The sequence below is a fragment of the Serinus canaria genome, chromosome Z (assembly GCF_022539315.1).
Source record: "Serinus canaria isolate serCan28SL12 chromosome Z, serCan2020, whole genome shotgun sequence".
In the NCBI taxonomy this organism is placed as follows: Eukaryota; Metazoa; Chordata; class Aves; order Passeriformes; family Fringillidae; genus Serinus; species Serinus canaria.
The window spans coordinates 42,625,214-42,650,648 of NC_066343.1; the positions used below are offsets into that span (position 1 = coordinate 42,625,214).

Genomic DNA, 25,435 nt, shown 5'->3' on the forward strand with positions numbered 1-25,435 from the left:
CTTCCAGACCTTTTATATTCTTTGAACTCTCCACAGTCCTCATTGATACCAAGGTTATGTGAGTACATGAGAATCAAAACAAACTCAGAATTTTGTTCTTGTTTTTGTAGGTTGTTGATATTTTTCTTCTTTAGTATTTGTTAAATGGATCACTTTCTAATTCTAAGAATTAGAATAAGCTACATGAAAAACAAGTTTTACAGAATTAACTGACTGTGTTGGCTTGGCACAGCCTGGTTTTTGGTAACAGGGGGGCCACTGTGATGAGCTGCTAGAATCTTCCACCATGTGTGACAGAGCCAATCACTGATGGCTCTGAAGATGGACATGCTGCTGGCCCAATTAGAAAGGTTGGTAACGCCTCTGTGATGACATATTTAAGAATAAAATCTTAATAGTGCAGGCAGTTTTTTTCCAGGGGTGGTGAAGCGCCATCCCTGGGAGCCATCCCCAGCGCGGTGCATGGCAATGCGCTGCTGCAGCCGCCACCATCTCACTGCAGCCCGTGCCTTCTCCTTGCCTGCCTGGCTAGCCTCGCCAGCTGGCTGCAGGTGAAAGGGTGGGATGGCAGTGGTGGCAGCTTCCCCTTCCCGGCGCCCCACATGCAGAGAGGTGCTAAATAGCACCAGCACCACGGCAGCCACCACTGCCTGTGCAACGGTGGTGGGGTCGCCTGGCTGGCAGCAGAAGCATGACAAGTGATTCCCCCACACAGAACCTAGACAAAATCAGCTTCTCGGTGCTGCAGGATCTTGCAAGAATCTTTGAATTAGGGGAACTTGTTGACAATGGTGCCTATAAACAGCAGTTTCTCTTCTAGTCAGAGGAGGAAGTGAGGACATGTGAGGGAAAACAACACGGTGACACCAAGGTCAGTGGAAAAGAAAGAGGAGGAGAAGGTGCTTCAAGTGTCAGGGCCAAGATTCTTCTGTAGGCCAAGGTGAAGACTATGGTAAAACAAATTGTCCCCTTGTAATGCACAAAGTCCATAGTAAATGAGGAGATCCACCCAGAGCCCATGAGAAAAGCGTTCCTGCTGGAATAGGTGGACGTTAAGAGAAAGCTGTGGTCTAGAGGGACACCCAAACAGAGAGAGAGAAAGCGAGAGAGAGAGAGAGAGAGGGCCTTTGCTTCAAAACTTGAGCAGCCTATTCTTTGAGGACTGCACCCTGTGGTCAAGTGACCCACGCCACAACAGTTTTGAGGCTGTTTGCCTGTGGGAGGAACCTTGCAGCACAGCAGAGAAATGACTTTGTGAGTGAAAAGAAAAAGATCTTGAGTGATGAACTGCCCAAAACCATCATGCCCTATCTCCCTGCACTGTCAGAAGGAAAGAAGGATGGGCTGGGGGAAAAAAAGTATTTTAAGGGCTTATTTTACTTCTCCTTGTCCTCCTCTGACTCTGTTAATAATAAATATACTTTATACCTTTAAATTTGAACCTGTTTTGTTCTTAGAGTGTTTTTTTTCCCAATCCTTATCTCAACCCATGAGCCTTTCATTAATCTTTTTTCCCTCTCCTCTGCCCAACTATAACAAAAGAGGGTGAGAGAATGACTTTCATGGGTACCTGGTGTTTGGCCAATATCAAACCACAACACTGACTTAAGAGAACCCTTGAAACACAAAAAAGTGCTACACTTACTTTGGCATTGAGGTAGGAACCCTGACATAAAAATACTTAAGATAATGGGAATGGAGACAGAGCCACAAAACTTCTCAAAATGTTATGGAAGAAGCTTTAGAGAATGGTAGATTCATAGAATGGCTAGGGTTGGAAGACACCTTAAAGATCTCCTAGTTCCAGCCTCCCTGCCTTGGAGAGGGATGCCTTCCACTAGACCAGGCTGCTCAGAGCCTCATCCAGTCTGGTCTTGAACACTTCCAGAGATGGAGCACCAACAGCTTCTCTGGGAAACCAGTTCCAATGTCTAACTACCCTCACAGTAAAGAATTTCTTGCTAATTTCTTGCTAATCTATGCTAAGTCTCCTTTTTCAGTTCATTCCCCCTTGTCCTGTCACTACATGGTCTTGTAAATAGTCCCTCTCCATTTTTCTTTTAAGTTCCCTTCAGGAAGGCCACAATCAAAGCCTTCTCTTCTCCAGGCCTAACAATCCCAGTTTTCTCAGCCTTTCCTCTTACAACAGGTGTCCCATCCCTCTAATCAACTTATTGACCATTCTCTGGACATGCTCCAACAGGTTCATGTCCCCTCCTGTGCTGGGGACCCAAGGGCTGGACACAGAACTCCAGGTAGGTGTCAGAGACTGAAATGTTATAATTCATGGCTACCTTGTCATAAAGATTTCTGCCCATTATGGTGAAATTGTATAACAAAGCTGCACCAAAGCTCACCCTGAATGGGTCTCCTGACTGAAACCCTGAACTGTGAGTTAAACTGCCTAAGGCTATTCAAGATAAGTGACACTATTGTTCAAAGCATCTCATGCCTAGGAAGTAATGGCTAAGGCTGGGAGAGCATTCACAGAAGCACCAAGCCCAGCAGTTTAGGGGTGGAGGCCGCAGCTTCAGGCTTATCTGTTGCTAGGTTTGCACAGACACTCCACCAGGGGGGAGAAGGAGGGTTTTGGGGGCATGAAAACCTCTGGTCAGAGCCAGTGAGCATCCATGCTCTGCTGTGCAGACTAGCTCCCGCACCCCAGGAAACTCACATATACCTGACATTCATGTGAGCGGTATCATGGCCCATCAAAGGCCCTCCTAAAGGGTTCCCCATGGCCTGCACCAAGTACTACATGTGTTGCAAAATAATGCAACTGATCCAAACCTGGCCATGGCTTTTCTTGAGAGACAACTCTCCATACTGGATTGGCCTACTGGTGCTGAGGGAAACCCCTCCACCACCCCTTCCTTCCCTATACATTCTAAACAGCCTGTAGACATCCACAGCCGCACTCCAGTCATGGGATTCATCCCACTAAGTTTCAGTAATGGCAACAAGGTCATAACTTCGTAACAGCACAGTGGCTTCCAACCCCTGCTTATTGCCCATGCTGTGACGATTAGTATAAAGGCACCTCAGCTGGACTGTCAGCAGTGCCATCTTCCTGGAGGTGCACCCCTTAATGCTTTTGAGATATTTCCCTGGTGTTTCTCTGTTGGCTTTTCTTACCTCTGGCTCATCTGTAAGACGGCAGGTGTGCTCCAGCACAGTTGAGACTCTGAGGGCTCTTGCCAGCATCCTGTCCCTCTAACCTCTGCCTCTCATCTTACAGCTTGCCAGGGACAAGACTGATACTGTCCCCCTCTTCCATCATGTCTAGTTTAAAGCTCTGCCAGTGAGCCCCGCTAGTTCCCAAGCAGACTCTCCTCCTTTGCTGAGGAAAGTGAATCCCATCTGATGTCTGCATATCCAGCGCTGTGTGGACCTTTCCAAGTTTGAGCTAATTTCCAAAATTAGCTCAGTTGGTTAGAGCATAGTGCTGATAACATTATGGTCAAGGGTTTGATTCCCATACAGTCCATTTGCCTAAGAGTTGGACTCAATGATACTTTCGAGTGCCTTTCTAGTCAGAATATTCTGTGTGATTTTGTGTATTCTGTGCAATCCAAACAGACTGGGCTTTGTAAACTATCAGTGTCACAGCAGATTGCTCATAAGCATGATCATGGCTCGACCTTTGTGTTCCTGGGGTCTTCCTAACCTAAGAATCTACAAAAATTTCAATGGTAATTACTTTCCAGTAATGCTCACACTTATGCTGTTATGTATAGGTGGTATTTCTCTGCCAGTGCAATCAGGCCAATTACTCATCTTTACCTCTGCCTACAATCTGTTCTGTCCAGCACATGGGCACAGCAACAAGAGGAAAAAAGTATCAGTGTCTGAGTCTCCAGACTGGCACCAAATGTAGAATCCTTTGAACCCCTCAGGGAAATCCCCAGAGTCTTGCTCTGGAAGAATATACCATAGAGTCCCCACCTCGGCTGAAAGAAAAGGCTTCCCCATGGAGCCTCGCAACGCTGATCCACCCATTTGCCTTCCCCATACGTTCCAAATTCTCGTAGTTTCTCCTTTCTCTGTTTCCTCATTGGTCGTGGTATCCCAAGTAGTCAGCCCTGTCTTCCCTGTAGGCCAATGCCCTTTGCCCAGCCCCTTGTGCTGTCTCCATGCCCTCAGACCACTGGCCACTGACCCCTACTTAACCTTGTGCACACCACATGGCCTAGTCTTCTGTGGCTGATTTCACCTCTGGCATGCTGCCTCTCTTCACCGAGCTAGCAGTGCTGAGTGTGGTGTGTGGACAGGACTTCTCTGTCTGAATGTCTACCCAAGAGGCTTTTCCACAGGAGATGCTTCTTGGGAAATAGGAAGCAGCATCCACCATCTAAATCCCCCCACTGCTACAACCAACTACTCCATAGCCCCCTCCCAAGGCAGGATCAGCAGAGTCCATGTCTTATACAAACACCTACAGCTTCTCCAATTGCTCCTTAAAAATCTGTCATGAAGGGCTAGAGACAGTGACCCTCCACAGTCTACTCCCGTGTTTCTTGCACCTACCCTCTCCTAAAGCCCTGAATCTTTGCAGACTTCATTCTACATATGTGCATCCTGCTCATATCTATCTCACACTGGTTTTTAATGCTAAGTCTCTTTCTCCATACATGCCTTTTGTTTTTTCCAAGTGCTGGTAATCCTCATTGGTACTCTCTGAAGGAAAGGATTTCTTCCTGTCTTACAGGATTTTTTCAGAATGATTTTGGGTTTTTTCTTTTTAATAAGCTGAAGACTTTTTGTATTATATTTGGCTCCTGATCCACACTAATCCTTCAGTTCTTGTACTATGAACATCTCCTTTCCTAGCTATTCTGCATTCAGCATTGTCAATAATATCTATATATTCAATACATTGTTCTTGGTTTTTTTCCATAATTCAGCCAACCACCTTTGAATTTTAGACTTCTTTCTCAAGGTAGCCACAAATCTTCCCAGACTTTATCAGTAACTTTTATGTGTGCACTGCTAAACAATTAAACAGAAGGCGACCCAAGAAGGACTCTGAAGAAGTCCACTTTTCTCCTAATTTCTAAAGGATCAGCTAGAAGAGCTCAGGAACAGCTATTCAAACAATTTTACACAAATCCATAGACAGAACTTCTATCAAAAAGAGATTTTTTAGCACTTTTATAATAATGTCTGTCAAACCATGCTAAAATGCTTACGTGTTAAAATCTAACAGTACAGGTTCTTCAACAGCCACATGGACAGAAAATACCCTGTTGTAGAAGAAAACTAAATTAGGTAGACACGACTTGTTTTTAACCAACACCTACTCACCTCCTCACTACATGCTGGAAGTTTACAAACAGGTTTTTATGGTTCCTGAGTTTGTGACATGGAAGTCACCTCCTCCAAACTGCAGTCTTTCTCAGCTTGCACTGTGCTTAACTGACAGCCTGGAGCACAGCAATACAAGATATTGAAAACCAACCTCTTGGGGGAGTTTCTGCCTTATAAGTTTGGAGCAAAATGTTGATCTCTGTGTGTTACACAAGAAAGTAATTCCTCTATCTCTGGAACAGAAGCATGTGAAATTCCTTCCATGTGTAAGGAGCTCCATGTGTAAGATGCTGTAGCTGGTACATAGGAGAAGAAAATCCAGAACCTGAGGACTGCTTTGATTTCCTTCCTTGGAAAGTTCTCTATTATTTTAACAATAGCTTGTCTCAGCGGCCTGGCTTTTTTACCTGACCATCTTTTGCACAGTTTGTAGAAAATAACCTCCAAGGCTCTTGCTTTTGTCAGATTTGGACAAAATTAGCATGGAGCTCTGAAGCTATCAGGGAAGCGCAGTGGTATGACAATGCTCTTCTCGTCTCCATGGGAAACCATGTCCATAAATTCCACATAAGAGCAGACTGAGTGACACAACAACGTATGATCCAACCCACCAGCTGTTTTTGAATTTTTAGCAGCTACCAACATTAATTCTGAGTGAGTAACATTCTTGAATTACAGCTACGCATTCACACAACAGTTATTTCTAGCTTGATTATAATTGCTTATGAGGATCCATGAACGTCTCAAAAATGGTCTTGTACGTGAAGTGAGAGGAACCATGATAAAAGGGAAGCAGGAGGGGAAGGGCAGGTGCAAGGCTACTATGTAGCCACAATATCACTCCCTTAAGTTTGAAGTGCAATCTTAGGTAACATACACTGAAGATCCCCACTTTGTTCTCCCAGATGTACACACTCTGACCCATAGTTTTGTCTATTTGTGAAAATACAGGCCACTCATTTTTAACCATTTATTGTTACTTGTCTTTGTTGGTTTACAGGCTTGCAGTTTTCAAATATTTGTTTTAGTTGCAAAAAATAGTTTGATACACAAAGTAATCACTATCTAATTAGTGATCTTCTATCTAATGCAGTCTCCCTCTTCCTCACTGAGTCAGAATTGCTGATAACTGTGTAAGGAAACAATTATCCTTATAGTTCAAGGAATTATACTGGCAGCTGCATTCTCTTCCCCAAACATGATGCCTGAAAAAGCAAACAATATTTGCTCCAAATACAATTTAAAGCTGCAAAGTATTACATGTCTTCCACAAACATTTAGTATACAGACTTAAACGGAGATGGAAACCAACCCTATACCACTCCTTACACAGTACTTCTTGAGTTGTTAATGACTGCAAATTGAGCATTTGCTAGCACTGAAAACTAACCATCCTTTCATAAAAAACTTGAGTTTAACATTAAAGGAATTATGGATATCACATGTCAATATTTACAATACACTCAACACAGTATTGCATCCCACTAAACAGACTAAAACACTAACTGAAGCTAAACACCAGGAACTAACACACTTCCTGCTGGCAGGGAAATAAAACATTCTGGGGCTTTAAAACCTGCAGGTGCATATAAATCACTTTATACTGCAATGTAATACAGCTCCTTGTGCATACTCTATCAACCTGTATGATCCAGTGCACAAACTCTTCTGTATGTCAATCATATACTTCTTTGAATACTAATATTATTGTGTAGGAACAATCTGTAAAACTGTGAATCTTGTAAAAATTGCATGTTTTTTATTTTTTAAATAAGTGTAGTTATATAGTTTCAGTTATATATGCTAATCCTAATTTAATGTAAAGTGCAATAGTTAAATCTAAAAGTGGTGAGCTGCTGCTACAGAGAAATACTCCAACCAGTTCTACAGTGAAACTTTGAACAACACATAGTGACCTTTGTTCACAAAATCTCCCGAAAAGGGTAAAAAGACTAGATAATAAAAATACAGGAGATTATTCTTGGCCTGTTATCTGCATTTATTTACTTCTTCAATAGCTGAATGCCCTACTGAGATTTTTTCAAACTATAAAATTACTTCTTTGTGAGTAGTCAGACTCTGCAGAGTAGAAGACAGCAACTGACAGCAGATTAACTAGAGCCCTTTAAGTCAGAGGTTGCTTTCAAGCCAGACATTCAGTAGAAAGGCTCCAATCTTTTTGAATAGTACACTATGTCTGCAGTTTTTAGGTTCCCAAGCAATATTGAAAATAACTTACTTATCATAACATAATAATTTAGTAAACACTATCAAAAAGTCTTACTCAAAGTAGGGCCATGTTAGGCATCAGAAAACTTAGCTGGGTTCCAGCCAGCATCCTCCCTGCATAAGGATCTAATAATAGAATTTTTAATACCTGAGAAGTGTTTGAAGCTGAGCATTTCATAATTGGGGGAGAAGAAGGAAAAGGAAAAAATAACTGTGTTTCAAAGAGTAACAAACATCACTACATACATTTTTATAAACAGGTTTCATAAAAAAATTGTATCACTGTGTATCAAAAAAAAAAAGATGTTTCAAATCTACTTGCAACTGGTATCAATATGAACTGTTCCATTGGAAAGATTTCATACTGCTTTTACGATTTGGCAGTCATCTGACAGTAGTCCATTCACCTGTTTTGTAGGTCTCATGAAAAAGTCATATCTCCCACTAACAATCTGCTTTAAGAGTATCAGCATACATCTTATTTCTTGCTTTCTAAGCATAAATTTTAATACAAAAGTTTTAAAGGTCTCAAAATGTTTGAAAATTAATTCAGCCCAAAGTTCTTGCTAAAAGCAACTTTGATAAAGATAATACAGTATAAAGTATATTTTTCCATTGATAAAAAACAAGTACAACATCAGACAAGTAAACAAAAGAGAAAATCATATTTCATGGTTTAATACTAAAAAAGGAAATAACGCTTATTAATCAAAGTGTACATTCAAAGCCTTAACCCGCTTAGAGTTCTGATATTAGAGTTCTGAGGAATGTGAGTAGACCCTTTTTTCTCCAAAACTGCAGCTATTCGCAGCTATAATTGCTCATACTTGAAAAACATGCCTAACTTTGCACCATTTTTTTAAACAGGCCTTGTATTAATTGTTTGCGAGAACTATAGCCATTCCTGAACCTCAACACTAATAATCTTAAAACTGAATGGACCTAGACATCCCTTATCTTTACAAAATGGACTGAAAAAACCCAGAAAATCAGAATCTTTTGCAAGAATGCAAAATTCAATATTACATCTCACTGCTCACTGAAATCTAGGTCTTCAGCTTGGTTTTTAAGCAGTTATCCACTTTTTTCCTAAGTATAACCAGCAGAGCTCTGGACTATTTTTGACATCACTTGCAATGCATTGGTGAGAAGTCAGTTCTCAAATTAGATGTGCAGCTAGACATCTATGAGTTTTTATAGTTTAATCACACTGCCAATCAATGCTGACCTGAGATTGTACTGAAGGTAACGTTCACACTTCTGTGAGCACTTCAATGCCAAATTCAAGACCAAACATGTCTCAAGAGGTAGAGAGGGAGTCTATGACATTTCTGCAAGAAGGAAATATGCAGCATACAAGTATTCACAGGACAGTGGAAACACAATAAAATCCTCCAATTACTACATAGTTTTAGGGACTTCTGTCAGCTCCCTCTGCATTTACACTGCCTAATTGCACTTACAGAGTAATCCAGCTGCAAACACTCATCTCCTGTTGTACTTGGGGAAGCAACCATGTATTCTGTGATCCAAAGCAATGTGCAGCCTGGGTGCCACACCAGACTGGGAATAGCATGGGCTTCGAGCACACTCTTGTGGCCATGTGCAAGCGCAGCAAAATCAGAGCTAAGAAGGACACAGGGTGGCACATAAGTATCCTGGACTGCCTTCTTTCACAAAGAAAGTTACAAAAGAAGTGGATCAAGCACCAAAGGTGACCTACTATAAAAAGACCATTCCTTGATCCTGGTCTTTGAAAAGAGCTTTTATCGAGAGAAATGCTACATCAAAAACACAGTGCCAAAAAACAAAGAAGCCATTTTGTTACTTTAGTGTTCAAGTGCCCCCATCTTCCTGCTTCCTCTCTCTTCTTCAGAGAGGAATGAACACACTTCTCTCCTCTTCCTATGACACTTGAAGTGCTGCCTATCTTAGGAAAAAAAGAAAATACAACACAAGTAACTTATCATTATATAAATATTGTCTGTGCTGGAATACAAGTTGAAAATACATCCCCGTTCCATGGCTTCCAAGTTCATGTAATCTTCACAGATGTTTTTTTGTGTGCGCAGAGGAGGGTGACGTAGGGAACTCCAATGAATGCCCACCTTTCACTGGGCCAGAACTTTATGACAGGGCCCTGCTCAGGGATCTCAGAGGCAGCATCAAAGTAAGCAAAGCAGACACATCCCAGATATGCCGCAAGGCAAATCAGGATGTGCCTGAGAACAGCCACCCACACACCAAAATAGGAAAAAAAAAAAGGAAAGAAAAAAATAATCAGTAACCTAAATTCAGTAACGTAATCAATTATATCACCATACTTTAAATTCAGTCTACCCTTCAGCATCTTCTCACAAGCCCCCCATAGGATTGCTGTCTGTCCTTTGCATGGAGGCAATAAATATCTGGAGAGGAAAACCACAAAACTGCAGTTTATCCCTGGTCTAAACAGGCTCCAAGTTTTTGGCTTCTCTGCACCTGTCATATTTGTGCAGAAATGCTGAGATATGCCACCTCAAGTAAGTAACCATGATTTGCTGGGTGGTAAAAGAGAAAAGGCATCAAAGCCCTTTACTGCTTCTCCCCTTCACCATCATTAATTAATCACTAATCCTCATTCATCATTATCAATGGCAGATTAAGTTTTCATAGTCACAGCTATGGTTTTTAGTAACCAGTGTGGCAAGGAATTCAGTTACAATTAATGAACCTAGAATACGATCAGGCCTAAATCTGCCACCCTAAACAGTACAAGACTTGTTCTGGGCTTATAAAATCTTACTATATATTCTGTCTGGAACTAACCAGAAATAGCCACCAAGCAGCACAGAAGGGTGATGTGGTGAGAATGGATCACATTTGAATCAAACTCTGGACTTTATACACAACACTTACCATACACAGTGCAAATAGGGAAAGTTAAATGAGGACCAGATCTCACAAAATGCTTTGTCACTGATCCAGCAGAAAAGAGCTAGCATCCACCAAAGACCCGAAAAGAGACCCAGTTTGTATACACGCAGGTTTTCACATCTAAGGAGAAAAACATAAATAAGTATTTATAAAACAATGCCAGACATGCATCATTAAAATGACTCCACCATAAATGTTATTAAAAGATTATCTTCATTTACAGTCTGGCTCTGATGCAAGGCAGAGATGAGGTAACAAAACAAACCTTTTTATCAGTAGCTGTGTTTTGCGTATTGTCTTAAATACCAGTGTACCAATGGTGGGTAAACATCAAACTATTCCTATACCTAGGAAGGGGTGTAACTAGTGATTAATTACACGTGCTGTTCATTAACAACCAGCCATGCAGCAAATGCTCAGATTTGCTTGTATTTGTTACTGTATAAAGACTTCTGTTAATGCCCAGGCATTTATATTCCTCAGTGAGAGGTACTACTGTTCCCAACAGCACTAAACCATGTACCTAAGCAGACAATTTTGTTTATCTGATGGATAAAACTAGACTACTGAGATGGAGTACTTGCGTGTTCTGACAAAGGAAAGGGTGTGCGTCTTGAGAATATGAGGGTTTCCTGGACATATCTGAATGAGATAAACACATGCAATTGCATCCCATTTAAGATAAGAGGTTTGGCCTCAAACTTAAGATCTTTTAGTTGGGACCTGACTACCCGAATTCAAGAGGAAAAGGCACTTAACCTACATGGTTCAAAGAATTCAAGGCTGCAAAGGAAAACTGGAGGCTTACTTACCCAGTACAAGATCAGCCATAGCAAAGGTACAGACTGTAAAGACAGGTTTACTCAGTACCACCATCACATACTGCAAATTACTTTTATAAACTTAAGACAATGTTGTAGAGTGTTCTGCAAAGGACTACTTTAAGGCAGAAATATCACAACAAGAAGAGCACAGCCTGCTGATCTCTGTAATACTCCTGCGTTTTCTGAGATCACCCATCATGGAGTCTTCAGTTTCCACAGTAACTGTGCTTCAGATGGGGTGAGGACATGCTTGCTGAGGAAGCAGGAGACTGCTTTTATTACAATGAAGAGACATAATGCAAATGCCACCTGGACATATAGCCTGTCTTTTATTTCTCAACAGATATGGACACTGATAAGAACTAAAACAGGACTTGTTAGCTAAGGGTCTAAAAGACACATTCATGCTGCCCTGATCCTATCCTACTCTATTCTGAAAGATAATGGATCCCACAAACCTTGCGCTTCCATTTCCCTTTCCTCTACACAATGCACTATGTTCTCTGTTTAACAAAACAGCTATTCAAATGTCAGCAGTTCTGCAAACACTTGTGAGCTCCAGTCATCTACTATTTAAGGGACACTTAAATACACTTCCAGCAGCATTGTCTTCTGATATCTTGAAACCCCCCAAAAAGCATCCCAGCTTTTCTTCAAACAAATGCAATATTGATTGAATTTTACACAGATATCTCCCTTTCTAGCCTAAGGAATATTTTAAACTTTTAACTAGCTTAACCTTTTAGTCAAGGGAATAAAGTAACCTGCAATAATGAAGCAAGGATACCCCCCAAAGTCAGATTTCTAGTAGAAGAATCAAATAATAATGGTCAGACCAGAAACTATGGTAAACCTTCACTACTCAAGGCTCAGAAGTCAGCTGAGCAACAATATTCTAGAATTTATCTGCACATGGAGGACATTAGCTCCCTAAATAGCTACCACTTTGATGACATTATAATCTCAATGGCTCGGACTAAGCAAATCAAAGGATACACATCCACCTTTCCACTGATATCATCTTTTGGTACAGTTTTTTTCTTTCAAGAAACACAGGAAGGAATTTTTTGTGACAGAAATGAGAATAAAGTTCAACAATTTCTTTGTCTTTCAAGGACACTTGACTACCTTCTGCTCTTTTGTTCACCTCTTAACCACAATACTTCCCAGCCATACACTCTACCTTACCAGGTCCACATCTAAGAACTTAAATGCTCTTTTGGGACAATATTAGCTGCTCATCAAAGACAAACATAAAGCAGAAAATTTTCACTTGAAAACACAGTGGTTTTGATTCCCCAGAATTCTGTAAGAAATTGACACAGCCTAGAATAGGAATAACAACAAGGATTTTTGGTCTAAAATATCAAAAACTTCAGCGACGAACAGAAGCAACTTTTCTTCCCCAAATATCTATTTCACAGAAAAATTTCCACTGTAGCCCGCCAGACTTGGATGTGAAGTCCCCTCCTGGCTATGGTAGCAGAGAATGGAAAAATAGCAAACCTTTTAAATAATGGCTAGATTCATTTTCCTCCTGCAAAAGGGGATGAGATGACTCCTTACCTCTCAGTTTACAAGAATGTAACCCTTTACATTTCAAAAGAATCAGCACAGCTTAAAATAAAAGCATAGCTTAAAATGAAAAATAATTTTTTATTTGTCTTTTGCACTTACAAATTCATCCACAAATATCAGTGGTAATAAACCATCCCAATGCACAGCCAGAGAGGGCCCTATGTCACTTCTGGTCCCTTTTTATTCACAAATTGGAAAAGAAGGTCTGTGTTCTTAATTTCCTCCCTACAAAAACACAACCAGGAAACTCCAGACATTTTAGTAATATATGACTGTCCTGGGGTGACTTTGTGATGTTAGATTTCCTCCCAAATCTGTCCCAAACTAGGACAATGACCCTGCAGAAAGAGTTTAAAAAACCAAATACCTATAGGCATACTAAATCCTAGATGTGAAACAACAGTACTCAAACTTAGGAGACACTAACTTGTCCTTTGAAGTTTCTCAGGAACTCATGCCTGGAAAACTGATACGGAACTGACAGAGAATTCACAGATTATCCCATGCCACAACCTCAAAATGAGATGCCACCAATATTGTTCCACTACTGACCTTGTCCACAACTAACTTGTTTGCTGTTTCCAAGTGTCTTTGACCAGAGAAATACACAGAAGGATGCCTAAAGAGAAAAGGCTCATGAACACCTTTACAAAACATTGTTTGGAGAGGCTTCCATTGTATAGCAGTGGCAGGTCAGGGTAATGTAGCAAACAGAAAAGTCTCTATTCTAACAGACACAATTAGAATGAAGACATTTGGTTCTAACTCGTTTTGATGGACATATGCAACATATAAGGACAAGCATAAGTTGTAAAATCTTTCTCAGACACTGGAGTAGAGGTGAAAAAAGACAAGTTCAAATGCTAGTACTCCTCTGGTCCTTTTCACAGTGGGTGAAGATATGGAAAAAAAAGTCTCTGGACAGCTGCTGGTATCATTATAACAGAACAACTCCCTAAAATGTGGAAATCAGTCTCAGGTTCTTTTCTATTTGCATTCTGATTGTATGATTTCTACAGCCTTGACTGACACCTATCCTCCAAAATGTAGTGATTAACCTTCTCTTTGTCACTCTGACTCCATCACATTATTCATATCAGATGACAAAGTCATGAAAGACTCACAGTACAACTCTGGGAGTTGGAACATCTTCCACGTGTAGTTATGCCTTGTTCCCACTAGCATCCAGACTGCAACCATGCCATCACCTCAGCCTTATGCACATTATACAGTAAAAATGCCGTCCATAAAGTGAAACGGGGGCCCTAATTTCACAATAAAAAAACAAATTTCAGTTAAATCAGGTTGCAGCAACATGTAAGTTGTCAGAAAATATCTGACAGACTATAAATTCCTAGGGAAAAGAAATCCATGTCACAAAATGTCTGAACTGCCAAAAAAATATATACTAGATTTGCTCTTGCGTGTAGTAGAAGCATTTCTGATCTGCTGTGATAAGCACTGAAGCTGGATATAGTGTATCATCTCACAGTGTCCTAAAGATCCAAGAACGCAAAGCTGCCTGCATTCTGGAGAATTGTACTTACCTCTTCAACTCAGCAATGAGCAAAGCTGTGCAGGGAACTCCCAGAGTCATTAGCGAGATGTTGTTAATGGCAGGCTTAATGAAGGCCAAGCAGGTGGTAACTCCAGACAGGACACCCACAGCAGCTTTGAATCGGCTCCTGAGTAGAGTTTATATGGGCAGAAAAACTTACTTTAATTCAAAACTTTTAATTACTAAATCCAGAAATTTCAACATTATTTAAATAAGGTAACAAAATCAAGGTCTATCTCTGCACACAACACTGTACTTCTTCAAAAATGTTCTGTCTCATCATTCTTCAGGCTCTTAACATGGATTTTTAGTATATTTCCTTATTGTTAATGCCTCCACTTTTACAGTTATGTTACAGTATGCTTAACTTTCATTTATCTCTTTAGAGCCTTCAAAGATACTGAAACTTACATGCCAAATTGGAACATTTCCCTAATCAAATTCAACAGTAGGTGAGAAATTCTCAGACTTTTTTATAAGACCAAGATTTGGTATATTCTTAGCAAATATGAAATCACTATTGCATCCTATGTAGACAGCCTGACAACTTATAAATCAAATATATGTTAACTCTTGTTTGAACTCCAGGTGTGCACTTCAAACAACCCACATCCAGTCTATGGCTGAGGAAGACGATCACCACACTGCCTTTTAACTACTGGCCCATAGCTTTTTTAAATTGTTGTCCAAGGATGGCCTTCTATGTTTGAAGTAGGGTCTCAATATATTTGTACGGTCTCAATATATTTGTACCATTCCACCGCCACAAGTGATAGACTCATTTGCCTATTGCTTTAAAGTTTTCATTCTGCTGGAAACCAACAAGTTACTTAAATAGGAAGTTCTGATATGACATTAATGTCTCAATGAATAAATACATCACAAATTGGTAATGATAGATAATAACATTTTCAGCATTGAAAATTCAAAGTGTGATGAGGATGATGAAAGTGAACAGTACAGCTGTGAGCACACACTAGACAAAATACCAGAGGATTAGTCAGGCAAAGCAAAAAACTTGGAAGTATTAATCAAACCTCTTCTAGGTTAGGGTTTTGTCTTGGGTTACAATGTAAGGTATGCATTCTATCACCATCTGTAGCACCTTCTGATAAGCTGTCAATGGCCAGTTGTTTCCAACAGCTGCCCAATGCACAGTCAGCCTAAAGTAGAGTCATCTCTGCTCATGAGCCATCAAGGACTCCCCAGAAAGAATTAAGTCATCCCATTGTGAGATATCCACCCTGAGGGAAGGTAACTAACATTCCTACCTGTCTATAATCTGGGACCTGAGACACGAGGATACCGCCACTGGATTCCAGAGGACAAGACCTCTCAATAATCACAACTGGACCTCCAAAGAACCAAACCTTTCTACAGGATCATCACTTCGACAAGACTACATCCATCACTCCAATGGGACAGCTGCCACCACCCTGACAAACAGGATCAGATTCTGACTTTGTCAGTTTAAGCCAGTGTTTCTGTACTATTGCCTTTACTGCAAATTTTTTGTATTAAATTGTAATTCTTACTTGGAATCCCTTGCGATGTGTTTGTGTGGAGTTAACTCCTGCTGGTTTGCCTTCAAACTAGCACAGGTTAGTTGCCCAGTTGTCTGAATCCTTCAGAAAGGAATCAAGACCTTCCCTAAAAAGTAACTGTTTTGATATATTCACTAAGAAGTGGAAGGATATGATTGGATCTTTCATCTCAGTATTTACAGTTTTAACACAAAGTTAAACAGAAACAGTATTTTACCCCAAAAGTGCTGCTATTCCTTTACAAACCAATAGTTTAGCACCCTGATCCATACTATGAACCTACCCTGCAATATCAGAAGACACTAATTGACAAAATGTAACCTCGAGGCATCTGGGAGCTCACTAACAGAGTTCACATAAATTACACATATATTTAGGACTCCGAATTCTTCACTTGAACTGAACATCCAAGAGTCACACCATAAACAAAGACACCAGTAAAGCTTGTTAAGTTGATGATGTTCTGTAATAACACTATACTACAATATGCAGAAGGACTAAATTTACACCAATGCAACAAAGCCATTAAACCACACATAATCATAAAACATGCAGAGTTGGAAGGCACCCAGCAGGATACCACCTTCAATTCCTAGCCCTACACAACACCATCCCCAAGAATCACACCGTGTGCCTAAGAGCACTGTCCAAATGCTTCTGGAACTATTAGGCTAGAGCTGTGACCACTTCCCTGAGGAGCTGTTCCAGTGCCCAACCATCCCATAATTAAAGGTAGTATCCCTTTTCCTGATATCCCATCTAAACCTCCCCTTACTCAGCTTCAGGGCATTCCCTCAGGTCCTGTCACTGGTCACCACAGAAGAGAGACTGGCTCCTGCCCCTTCTCTTCCCCTCATTAGGGTGTCGAAGACTACAGTGAGGTCTCCCCTCAATCTTGTCTTCACTAAACTGAACGAACTAAGTGACCTCAGCCACTTCCTCACACAGCTTCCACTCAAGGTCCTTCACCATCTTCATTACCCTCCTTTGGATGCTTTCTAATAGTTTAATGTTTTTCTTACATTGCAGTACCCAAACCAGCCCCCAGAACTCGAGGTGAGGCTGTCCCAGCTCAGAGCAGAGCAGGACAATCCCTTCCCTTGCCCAGCTATGATGCTGTGCCTGATGCCCTCCAGGACAGGGCTGGCCCTCCTGGCTGCCAGGGCATTGCTGACTCATGTTCATCTTGCCATCAACCAGGACACCCAGGTCCCTTTCCATGGCACTACTTACAGCATTTCATTCCCAGTCTATCCTTACATCCAGGGTTGCACCATCTCAGAATCCAGCAGTTTCCCTTGTTGGTGATTGCTCTCATTTGTGGAGGCCTCTCTGCCCTCAAGGGATTTAACAACTCTTCCCAATTTAGTATGGTCATCAAACTTACTTAGTATTCCTTCCAGTCTTGTGTCAAAGTCCAAGTCATTTATGATGACATTAAAGAGATGTGGGCCATGCACGTAGGCTGTATACAGTAATTATAGGTACACTGCACCCAGTGCAAGCTATTTTGAGGTATGGTGAGTCTAGGAACCAAACTTCTCTCCATGCATTAGCAACTTCTAATCTGACATATTGTCAAGAATAAACCAACCAACCAACCGCCCCAAAAATCAAACAAACAAATAAAAAACTCCTGCAGAGAGTAACAGTGTAAGAGGCAAAAGGCAACAGTCTTAGTAATCTTCAGAGAGAACAACACTGATGCTGCAACTCAAGCCTCTCCATTACCTCAACTTCTTTACTGCATAAAAGAACAACACAATGTTTTTATTGGGGGGGGGAGAAGGGTGAACCACAACCAAATGGTTTAAACTGGCTATAAAGTATTTTTTTAAACCTGCAAGAAAAAGAAAAAAATCCCTTTACACAACAGGTGTCTAAAGAAACACTTAACCTTTGAACACCTAAACACCATCCTTAACCACTGTTTTAAAAAGTCAGATAAACATTCAGCTGACTTCCATAGGTTCACTTGTATATACCCTTCAGGATATACAAAAGAAAGAGTGAAAGATGGCTTCTCCTACATTAGCTGTAAGTTATATCAACTACTCATCATAAAAGTCTCCCTAGAATCAACAAGAACAGACAATTCCAGAGGCAAGTCATCTTGCCTCTGGAGGTAGTGGGATTTATGTCCTGAAGTTACGGGACATAAATCCCACTACCAGGAAGGGCTGACTCAGGAATTTTGAACAAAATGGGCTGAATAAGATACAAGCAACTGGAAGACAATGGAGTGAGAAAAAAAGCAGTGATAGTGGTAAGGCTGATAACTTGGTGCCATTATGTGCTGGTTTAGGTGTTAGCACAGGAAGTTTCAAAAACCATGAAAGTGTACGTGTATCATTGTATAATTACCTGTCATTTCGAAAAACTCTAGGCAGGTATCTCCTAGGGAACCACATGGCAAGAGCACACATCAGAACCCAGAGAATAGCCAGCTCATCCAGCATCTGGCCCAAGAAACTGAGGGTAGCATGAAAATAAACAGATCCAATTCCTGGACGAATGAATCAAGAGACAGTATTATGAACAGCTGCAGTACCGGAATACACTGAAACACCCTGCTTACGCTTAGGACTTCACAGGAAACGGTAGCTACAGGAAATGGTCTACAAAAGGTTATAAAAAACACCAACTTTACTAAGAGGCAATCCAAGCCACCATATTCTTGCTAATCATGAAGCAAAGTACATTACAAAAGCAGATTACAAAAATAGCAGCTAAAAACGTCAGCTCCTACTAGAAAAGATGTGACTGAAGAAATACCAGGTGGAAAAGTATAAAGCAAAACCAATTAAGAAATAAATGCCAAATGCTGCTTTGGAATTTTCTCAGTAGCACAAAAATGGGTAAGAAAAGAGAAAAAGCAGCATCTGATGAATACTCCATGATACAGATTTACAGGTGGAAAGTGTCACACTACCCCAGAGGGCTCTGATTATCCCCTTGAAGTGCCTCCAGGAATGAACAAACTTCAGAATCTCACATCTACATCTCTGGGCATTCTCAGTACAAACCCTATTCCTCTCTTAAGTTGCACTAGCACTTCACCTCTTAGTTAGGCAATAAGGATCAGCACTACTGTAGAGTAAACCCAAACAATAGGGAAAAAAAAGTACACAAGGAAGGATTGCAAGGGAACAGAACTATGGTCAAATTTCCCACTAACCTCAGTTTGCAAAAGGCATTTTCCCTCCAGAAATTATGGCTGCTTTGGCTTTAAGCAAATACAAGCAAATTCTTTCATTGATGTCAGAACTGCTTTGTTTTAAAAAACAGTCAAGTACAAGCAGGAAAAACTGACGTCCTCTCTCAGTTCACACATGAGTTGGCAAATACAGAGTAATCAACTTACCAACCACGACTAGCAGAATCCATATTAAATATATCCCACTGTTGAAGCAGATTGCGTATTGACGGAACAAGCACATACATATGGGTGGTAAAATGAAAAACAAGATGTTGCTTATCTAGGGAAAAAAAAACCAAACAGTCTCACAAAGACAGAAAATAAACAAATCTTAAATATCCATAGGCTTTCTATAATAACATTTTGTCATTCAGTGAAGCCCCAGTTCAATAAATTATGACACCCTGTTTCTGCCTATGCTGAGCTGTTTTTGCAAAAGCATCAATTTGTTTTGTTTAACATCATTAAATTAGTTACAGCATAAAAACTTTCAGCAATGCAAAATGTGGCTATTCAAGTCACAATTCAAGTCTATTTCCAAAGGAGTTTTATTGAGAATCTACATTCAAGACTGTGGCAATTCAGAAAGTGTACAAGATCAACCTATTGAGGACCAGTGACCTGTCCTCTCAATGGCTATCAAGCCTAGCATGGAAAAAGCACTAGAAGTACTGACACAGGGCAGAGCTAGACAAGCTTTGTGGAAGTCAATTTATTGAGCAATAGTTATTGTCTGGAAGGTCTGAAATACAACGCTAGGCTAAGAGAACCCTTTTTGCACAGCATAAAGAGAGCCTGGAGCTTTAAGTCCTTTTAGATTCCAATTATTTTCCCTTGGTTCTTCACCACAGAACAAGATTGAAAACTAGTTATAGGAAGGTGGAAAGGCTATAATTAGTCCCACTGCTAGGTGGTCTAATTTTTTAAAACTTCATAGGCTTGATTTGAATGAAGACATGTTTTCTGATTTTTCTTGCTTACAAACAATCTAAAGCATGATTCTGTAAATACTGAAAACATACTCAGAACTGTCATTGTAGTAGTGATCACTTGGTTCTTCCCAGAAGCTGCCAGTGCTGAGGGCCAGCCATGGCACAGTAACTGAGCAGTTATGAAAAAACTCTTCTGTTGCTTCACAATGGGCAAAAGGACAGGAGGAGTCTCCAGCCTCAGCTTTCTCATGTTTGCCTGCTGAGCCCAAGCACAAGAGAATATCACCCCCAACAAAACTGCTCTGAAGCTGATGTAGAAAATAACTCTGGGTCAACAATATTCCTTTGGGATAGATCGCCTCTTCACAGGGTACAAACTTGTGCCAACAATAATGAAAATTCAGTGGAGAAATAGTTTAAGAATAACAAAGGGATTTTTTCATTCAGCTACTGTTGTCAACCTCTTAACACAGTCTGAGAACAGATTTTAAGAGGCAGATCAAGTTGTTTTAACTCATGTAAAGCAACCTACACATTCAACAAAACAGGTTCACCTGAGCAACTTTCATTCACAAAAAAACCCACTCAGTCTCCATGCAGCAGAGACTGTAAGCAAAGTTGGGAATACAGTCATGGACCAGAATTCCAGTGCATAATGTGCTGGTACATACGCAGAACAGGAAGATTTCCCTCACTCCAAAGCAGGTAGGAAGCATATACAGTGACAGCAGGGATGATGGAATATGAATGAGTCCTCTGGGGGCCTGGGAATGTCCTATGCGTTTTAGGCTTTTAGACACAGTTAGGCTGAAGGGAGATGTCAAGAGGTGAAAAAAGGTGGTTATAAATCAAGTGGTTTGGAAGTAAACTTTTCCACCTCTACAGCTGGAACTGAACAAAGAAGAAAATCAGAACAGACAATCACAGTCTATCAAAATTTGGCTAGAAAGTCCTTATGCCACCTAGGAACAAGATTATAAAGGCCACACTAGATCTACTTACCACAGCTGTAGCAATGTATATTTATACAAGTGATTAACCAACAAGGAAGCAGATCTGTGCTATGGTAGTGCTCCTCTGGGAATTAACTCCCACTCATGCTAAGGTCCTGCCTGCAAATGCAAGAAACCCCTCACAACTGGAGCCTGAGTATGACTTGTACTCTTTGCATTGGTCATCAGGAGGATTTCCTAATATCTCAAAAGCTGAAATAATTGCAGTACTAAAAAGTATTAAAGTATGGCTTCAGAAAGTATGCTGCATGTGCATTTTTTTATATTAATACATGACTGGCCTCCATGACTTGGAAATGTGCAATTCAAATACTTTGATAATTACTATAAGTGCAAATATTTACATCAGTAGTCCAGAAGATCGGCATCTGCAAAAGGCAATGATTAGATGTTACAGTTATGGAAAATAGGCAAGCAGCCCTTCAGTAACAGTCCATTCTTTTGGCTTCATACAATTCTGGACCTTTAGTTTTAATTTTCAGCTAATTAATTATATTATAGAAATTCCGGACATAGGCCTATAGGACAGACAAAACAGTCTTGCTTAGATCATGATCATACAACTTCACTCACATCTGGACACTGTCTTGACACAGATGTTTCCTGCAGTCCTACCAAAGCTCGTGTATTTGTCACTATTGATTACATCTCCCTGAGAGAAGCTGCAGAATTCAACTACCACAGAAAAAGCTACTGCACCATGTCCTTCTGAGCAGAAAGCAAAACTGGACTAAAGTAGCTGCCAGTAACATCAGTAGGTGTGTATCCTCCATATCCTGGCACCTAAATATGACACTCACATACACTAAAACTCCTCTGCAGTAAAAAAATGATGCGGTAGGGAGAGCACAAGTATTCTCTCACACTCTTAAGACTACCTCATAACTTTTTACAACTTTTATTTCCATGCCACTAGGGAGCAAAAGAAGAAGAATAAAACCCTGGCAATTCCCTTAGTAAATGGAAATTACAGGCACAACTAAATGCAACATATTGAATTGATAGATACTGACTTTCCCAACCAACAGGGAAAAAAAACTGTCTGCAGGTATTTAAAATGTAAGCAATATCTTTTATTTTGTAATGGTGTGGAGTAGGGTTACACTGCATCAGAACACATTACTCATTTCAGAAGGAGAAAAAGGAAAAAGATACTGTTTCTATAACTATTCCTTCAATTAGAGCTACGGAGAGTTTTGTGGCCTCTTTACTGAAAAAGTGTAAGACCTGAATTACTTTAGCTAGACAAAAATCATGGTAAGACTAGCTTGTGTATGTTTGAAAAAATTAGTTTGATCAATTTATACAAAACCTCTGAACAGATTTCTCCTACAGATTTAATTCTGTTAAGTGCCTTTTGTTTTCTGTTTAAGTCCCACCAGAATAAATAATTAATTTTTGGAAAAATACATAAGCAGCAGATAAGCTGTTCCAGTTTTGTGCTTACATGAATATTGCCTGAGACCTCAACAACAACTCTGACCTCAGCCAAGGCAATTTAAAATGCGGATTAGCAAGGTTTTAATCTGAAGCTTAATGAGGCGGATGCCAGATTCAGGTCTGCTGAAGAGTGCTTCCTGGAACTTCGAGGGAGTTTGAATCAGTCAGAACAAACCTCCCCTTAGAAGGAATATAATTAAAATGCCACCTAAGATACTCTTTAGAGTAGGGCCAAAACTTCGTAACTGTCCTGTAAGCATCTGTTTTTTGCGGACACAGCTGCACAATCCCATCAATCCACTGCAACTGTTTTAATTTTCACAAGTTGCTAACAGAGAAGTCAAGCCCTAACAATGACTTGGTATTACTGAAGAGAGCCTAAACATGACTACCCTCAACACTGCCTCTTTTTCTCCTCCCCTTTCAGTGTACAGCTTACTGATTTGTACACAGCTGCCACAACACAGCAGGCTTCAGGGCAAAATTTCTTGCGTCTGTCCACCTGCCTGAAGCCTCAGTTACTCATCTGGACACAAGTGCAGCTTCTAGCATTTTGGCAAGCTTCTATATCACTGCTAATCAGCTCAGTACAGTGTTGTGATTTAATCCCACCAAGCAACTATGCACTGCCCAGCTGCCTGCTCATTCCCTTCAGAGCAGGATGGTGGAGAAAATCAGAAGGGTAGATGTGAGAAAACTTGTGGGGTTTAGAAAAGAACAGTCCCAACAGGGAAAACATAAGCGCCTCACACAAGCAAAGTGAAATAAGGAATTCATTCAGCACTCCAGGTGTTGAATTCACTGAATTCATTCAGCACTCCAGGATAGAGAACACTTCAGGCGTTCTCCATTCCCAGCAAAGCAGAGCACCATCACACATAACAGTGACTTAGGAACACAAGTGGCGTAAGGGCCCCAGCTGGTTCCTTCTCCTTCTTCCAGCTCTACACGCTGATCATGATGCCACACGGCTTGAGAAACCCACCAAGACAGTTGGAATCAGCTGTCCCAGCTGTGTCCCCTCCAAAAGCTTTCTGCACCCCCAGCCCACTTACTAGCTGGGGAAGTGGGCTGGGGGTGCTAGTTGGGTGAGGAGCAGAAAAGGCCTGAGTAAGCCCTGCTCAGAAGAAATGAAAACATGTCTGAGTTACCAACCCTGTTTCCAGCACAAAACCATACCAGTGCCTATAAGGAAAATTCACTCCATGCCAGACTGAACCAGCGCATACAGTAGAAGGATACCCATCCCCCTGCATAGCTGGCTCCAAAATACATTTGCTGTCTTCAATAACTTGTTTATCCTGACCTTTTCCTCCCTTTGTTTTCGGTTCTTGCACAGTGACATCAGACACACAAAAAAAGCCGACTGTTTCCCTCACACACCCTCAAAATTCTTCAGTGGCATGGACCAGCCACCATCTTTAGGACTTTGGCAGCTAAGTACAAAAAGAGAAGAAGTTAGCAATGTACTCAGTGCACCATGGAATTACTTGCTCTGCATATGCAGAACCTCCTGGGATACACACTCCAGCCAGGGAAGCCAGACACCTACTTTTTCTTCCACTATGTGCTGGCAGTCAAAGGAACATGGCTTAAAAGGGAAACACAGTTCAGACAAGGATGGAATTTGGGGACAAAAAATAACCTGCCCACTCTAAAGGAGACAAAGCAGATACGCCAGCTCCTCATTCATGCACGCACTACCTCCTACAGAACAGAAAACAGCATTTGCAGGTTTGCTCCTAGACAGGTGATTTTCATGGAAGGGCAAACTACCTGAAAGCCCAATAGATTATCTTATTCTAGTGGATCTGTCACTGCCACTCTTTACATCAAAAGGATGTCAGGAGCATTGCTCTCTTTCCAAGGTACGTGGTACAGGGCAATCTGGCTCGGCTGCTGTGGCTGTTTTTGCAAGCTCTCTTCAGCTGAGAAGTATTGGAAAAGTGCGAGAGGACTCAGGTGTAAATTATGACTAATTGGAAAGAAGCAACAATTACATTATTCCTCTTCCCTCTCTTCCCATACTTCAGTTGCTTTCTTAAACAGGTATCTCCACTTCTTTCGAAAATACACTCTGGACTTCATCCTGCAACCTAAAGGCAAACTCTCTATGTAACCTTTGCCTTCTTGGAGTCAAACACGTCTGGGAGAAACCCAGTTTTGCCTCCAAACACCAAGGCACTTATTAATCTTGACCCACCACTGCCGTGTATGCCCATCAAGGGGCTGACACCTGTTTGTGCAAGTGGGTGCTAGACCACAGCAACCTAGCACTAAAAATTTGGTGCTTGGCCAGCACAAGTCTCGATGAAGATTAGTTTAGGACCTGCTACACACTACTTACCGGTAGTACCATGACTAGTAAACCTCCCCATTTTATACCTAAAAAACTAGGAAAAAAAATCCTTAATTTTAGGCATGCCAGAGACCAGAGAAGAAAAACAAGTTGACAGCCATAAAAAGGCATGTTACAATCTCACGAAATCTCTGCAGAGGACGGAGCTGGCAGGAAGGAGGAGCACCCCGGGCTGCAGCGGGACCTGCCCACCGCCGCACGCTCGCCCGCCCGCCCGCAGCCCCCGGCGCTGAGGTGGCCGCCGCTCCCGCTCCGCCGGGCATCGCCACCGCCACCCACCGTGTTGTAGAATTCGGCGATGGCAGGCACGATGGTGTAGTTGTCCTCACACCAGTCCACCTCCGAGCTGCCGGCCCGCAGCGGGTCCCACCACAGCAACGCGCCCATCGCGCCCGCCCAGCCGCCGCTCCGGCCCGGCCCTGCCCGGCGGCGCTGCGGGGCGGTGACCGCGCTGCCGCCCGCGCCTCTCCTCCGCGGCCCGCGCAAGGGGCGGGGCGGCCCGGGGCCGGCCCTCCACGGGCAGAGGTAGCGGGGGC

The 25,435-nt window shown here is 41.5% G+C and overlaps 1 protein-coding gene across 3 annotated transcripts; it reads right to left on the reverse strand.

Annotated features, from left to right (window-relative positions):
• Nucleotides 1-6,263: 6,263 nt before the first annotated feature.
• On the reverse strand, nt 6,264-25,314 carry ACER2 (alkaline ceramidase 2). 3 transcript variants are annotated; one of them, XM_030237604.2, is made up of 6 exons: nt 25,179-25,314; nt 19,321-19,435; nt 18,321-18,462; nt 14,402-14,539; nt 10,435-10,572; nt 6,264-9,758 (listed from the first exon to the last, which is right to left on the reverse strand). In XM_030237604.2, exons 1-6 carry the CDS (start codon nt 25,284-25,286, stop codon nt 9,572-9,574), a joined length of 828 nt encoding a protein of 275 aa, XP_030093464.1. In that variant the 5' UTR covers nt 25,287-25,314; the 3' UTR covers nt 6,264-9,571. The 3 variants fall into 3 exon arrangements, with proteins under 3 accessions (XP_030093464.1, XP_050843142.1, XP_050843144.1); XM_050987185.1 differs by lacking the exon at nt 25,179-25,314 and adding an exon at nt 20,178-20,729; XM_050987187.1 differs by lacking the exon at nt 6,264-9,758 and adding an exon at nt 13,407-13,473 and having other exon boundaries at nt 10,443-10,572.
• Between the last annotated feature and the right edge of the window lie 121 nt (nt 25,315-25,435).

Bases quoted from the DNA above. Each gene is read 5' to 3' on its own strand.
- ACER2 (XM_030237604.2), bottom strand. From the start codon at position 25,286: ATGGGCGCGTTGCTGTGGTGGGACCCGCTGCGGGCCGGCAGCTCGGAG. The intron at 18,463-19,320 runs GTAAGTTGATTA...TCATTCGTCCAG, and splicing joins GATTCTGCTAGTCGTGGTTG to GAATTGGATCTGTTTATTTT. The intron at 10,573-14,401 runs GTAAGTACAATT...TTTTCTCCTTAG, and splicing joins CTCATTGCTGAGTTGAAGAG to ATGTGAAAACCTGCGTGTAT.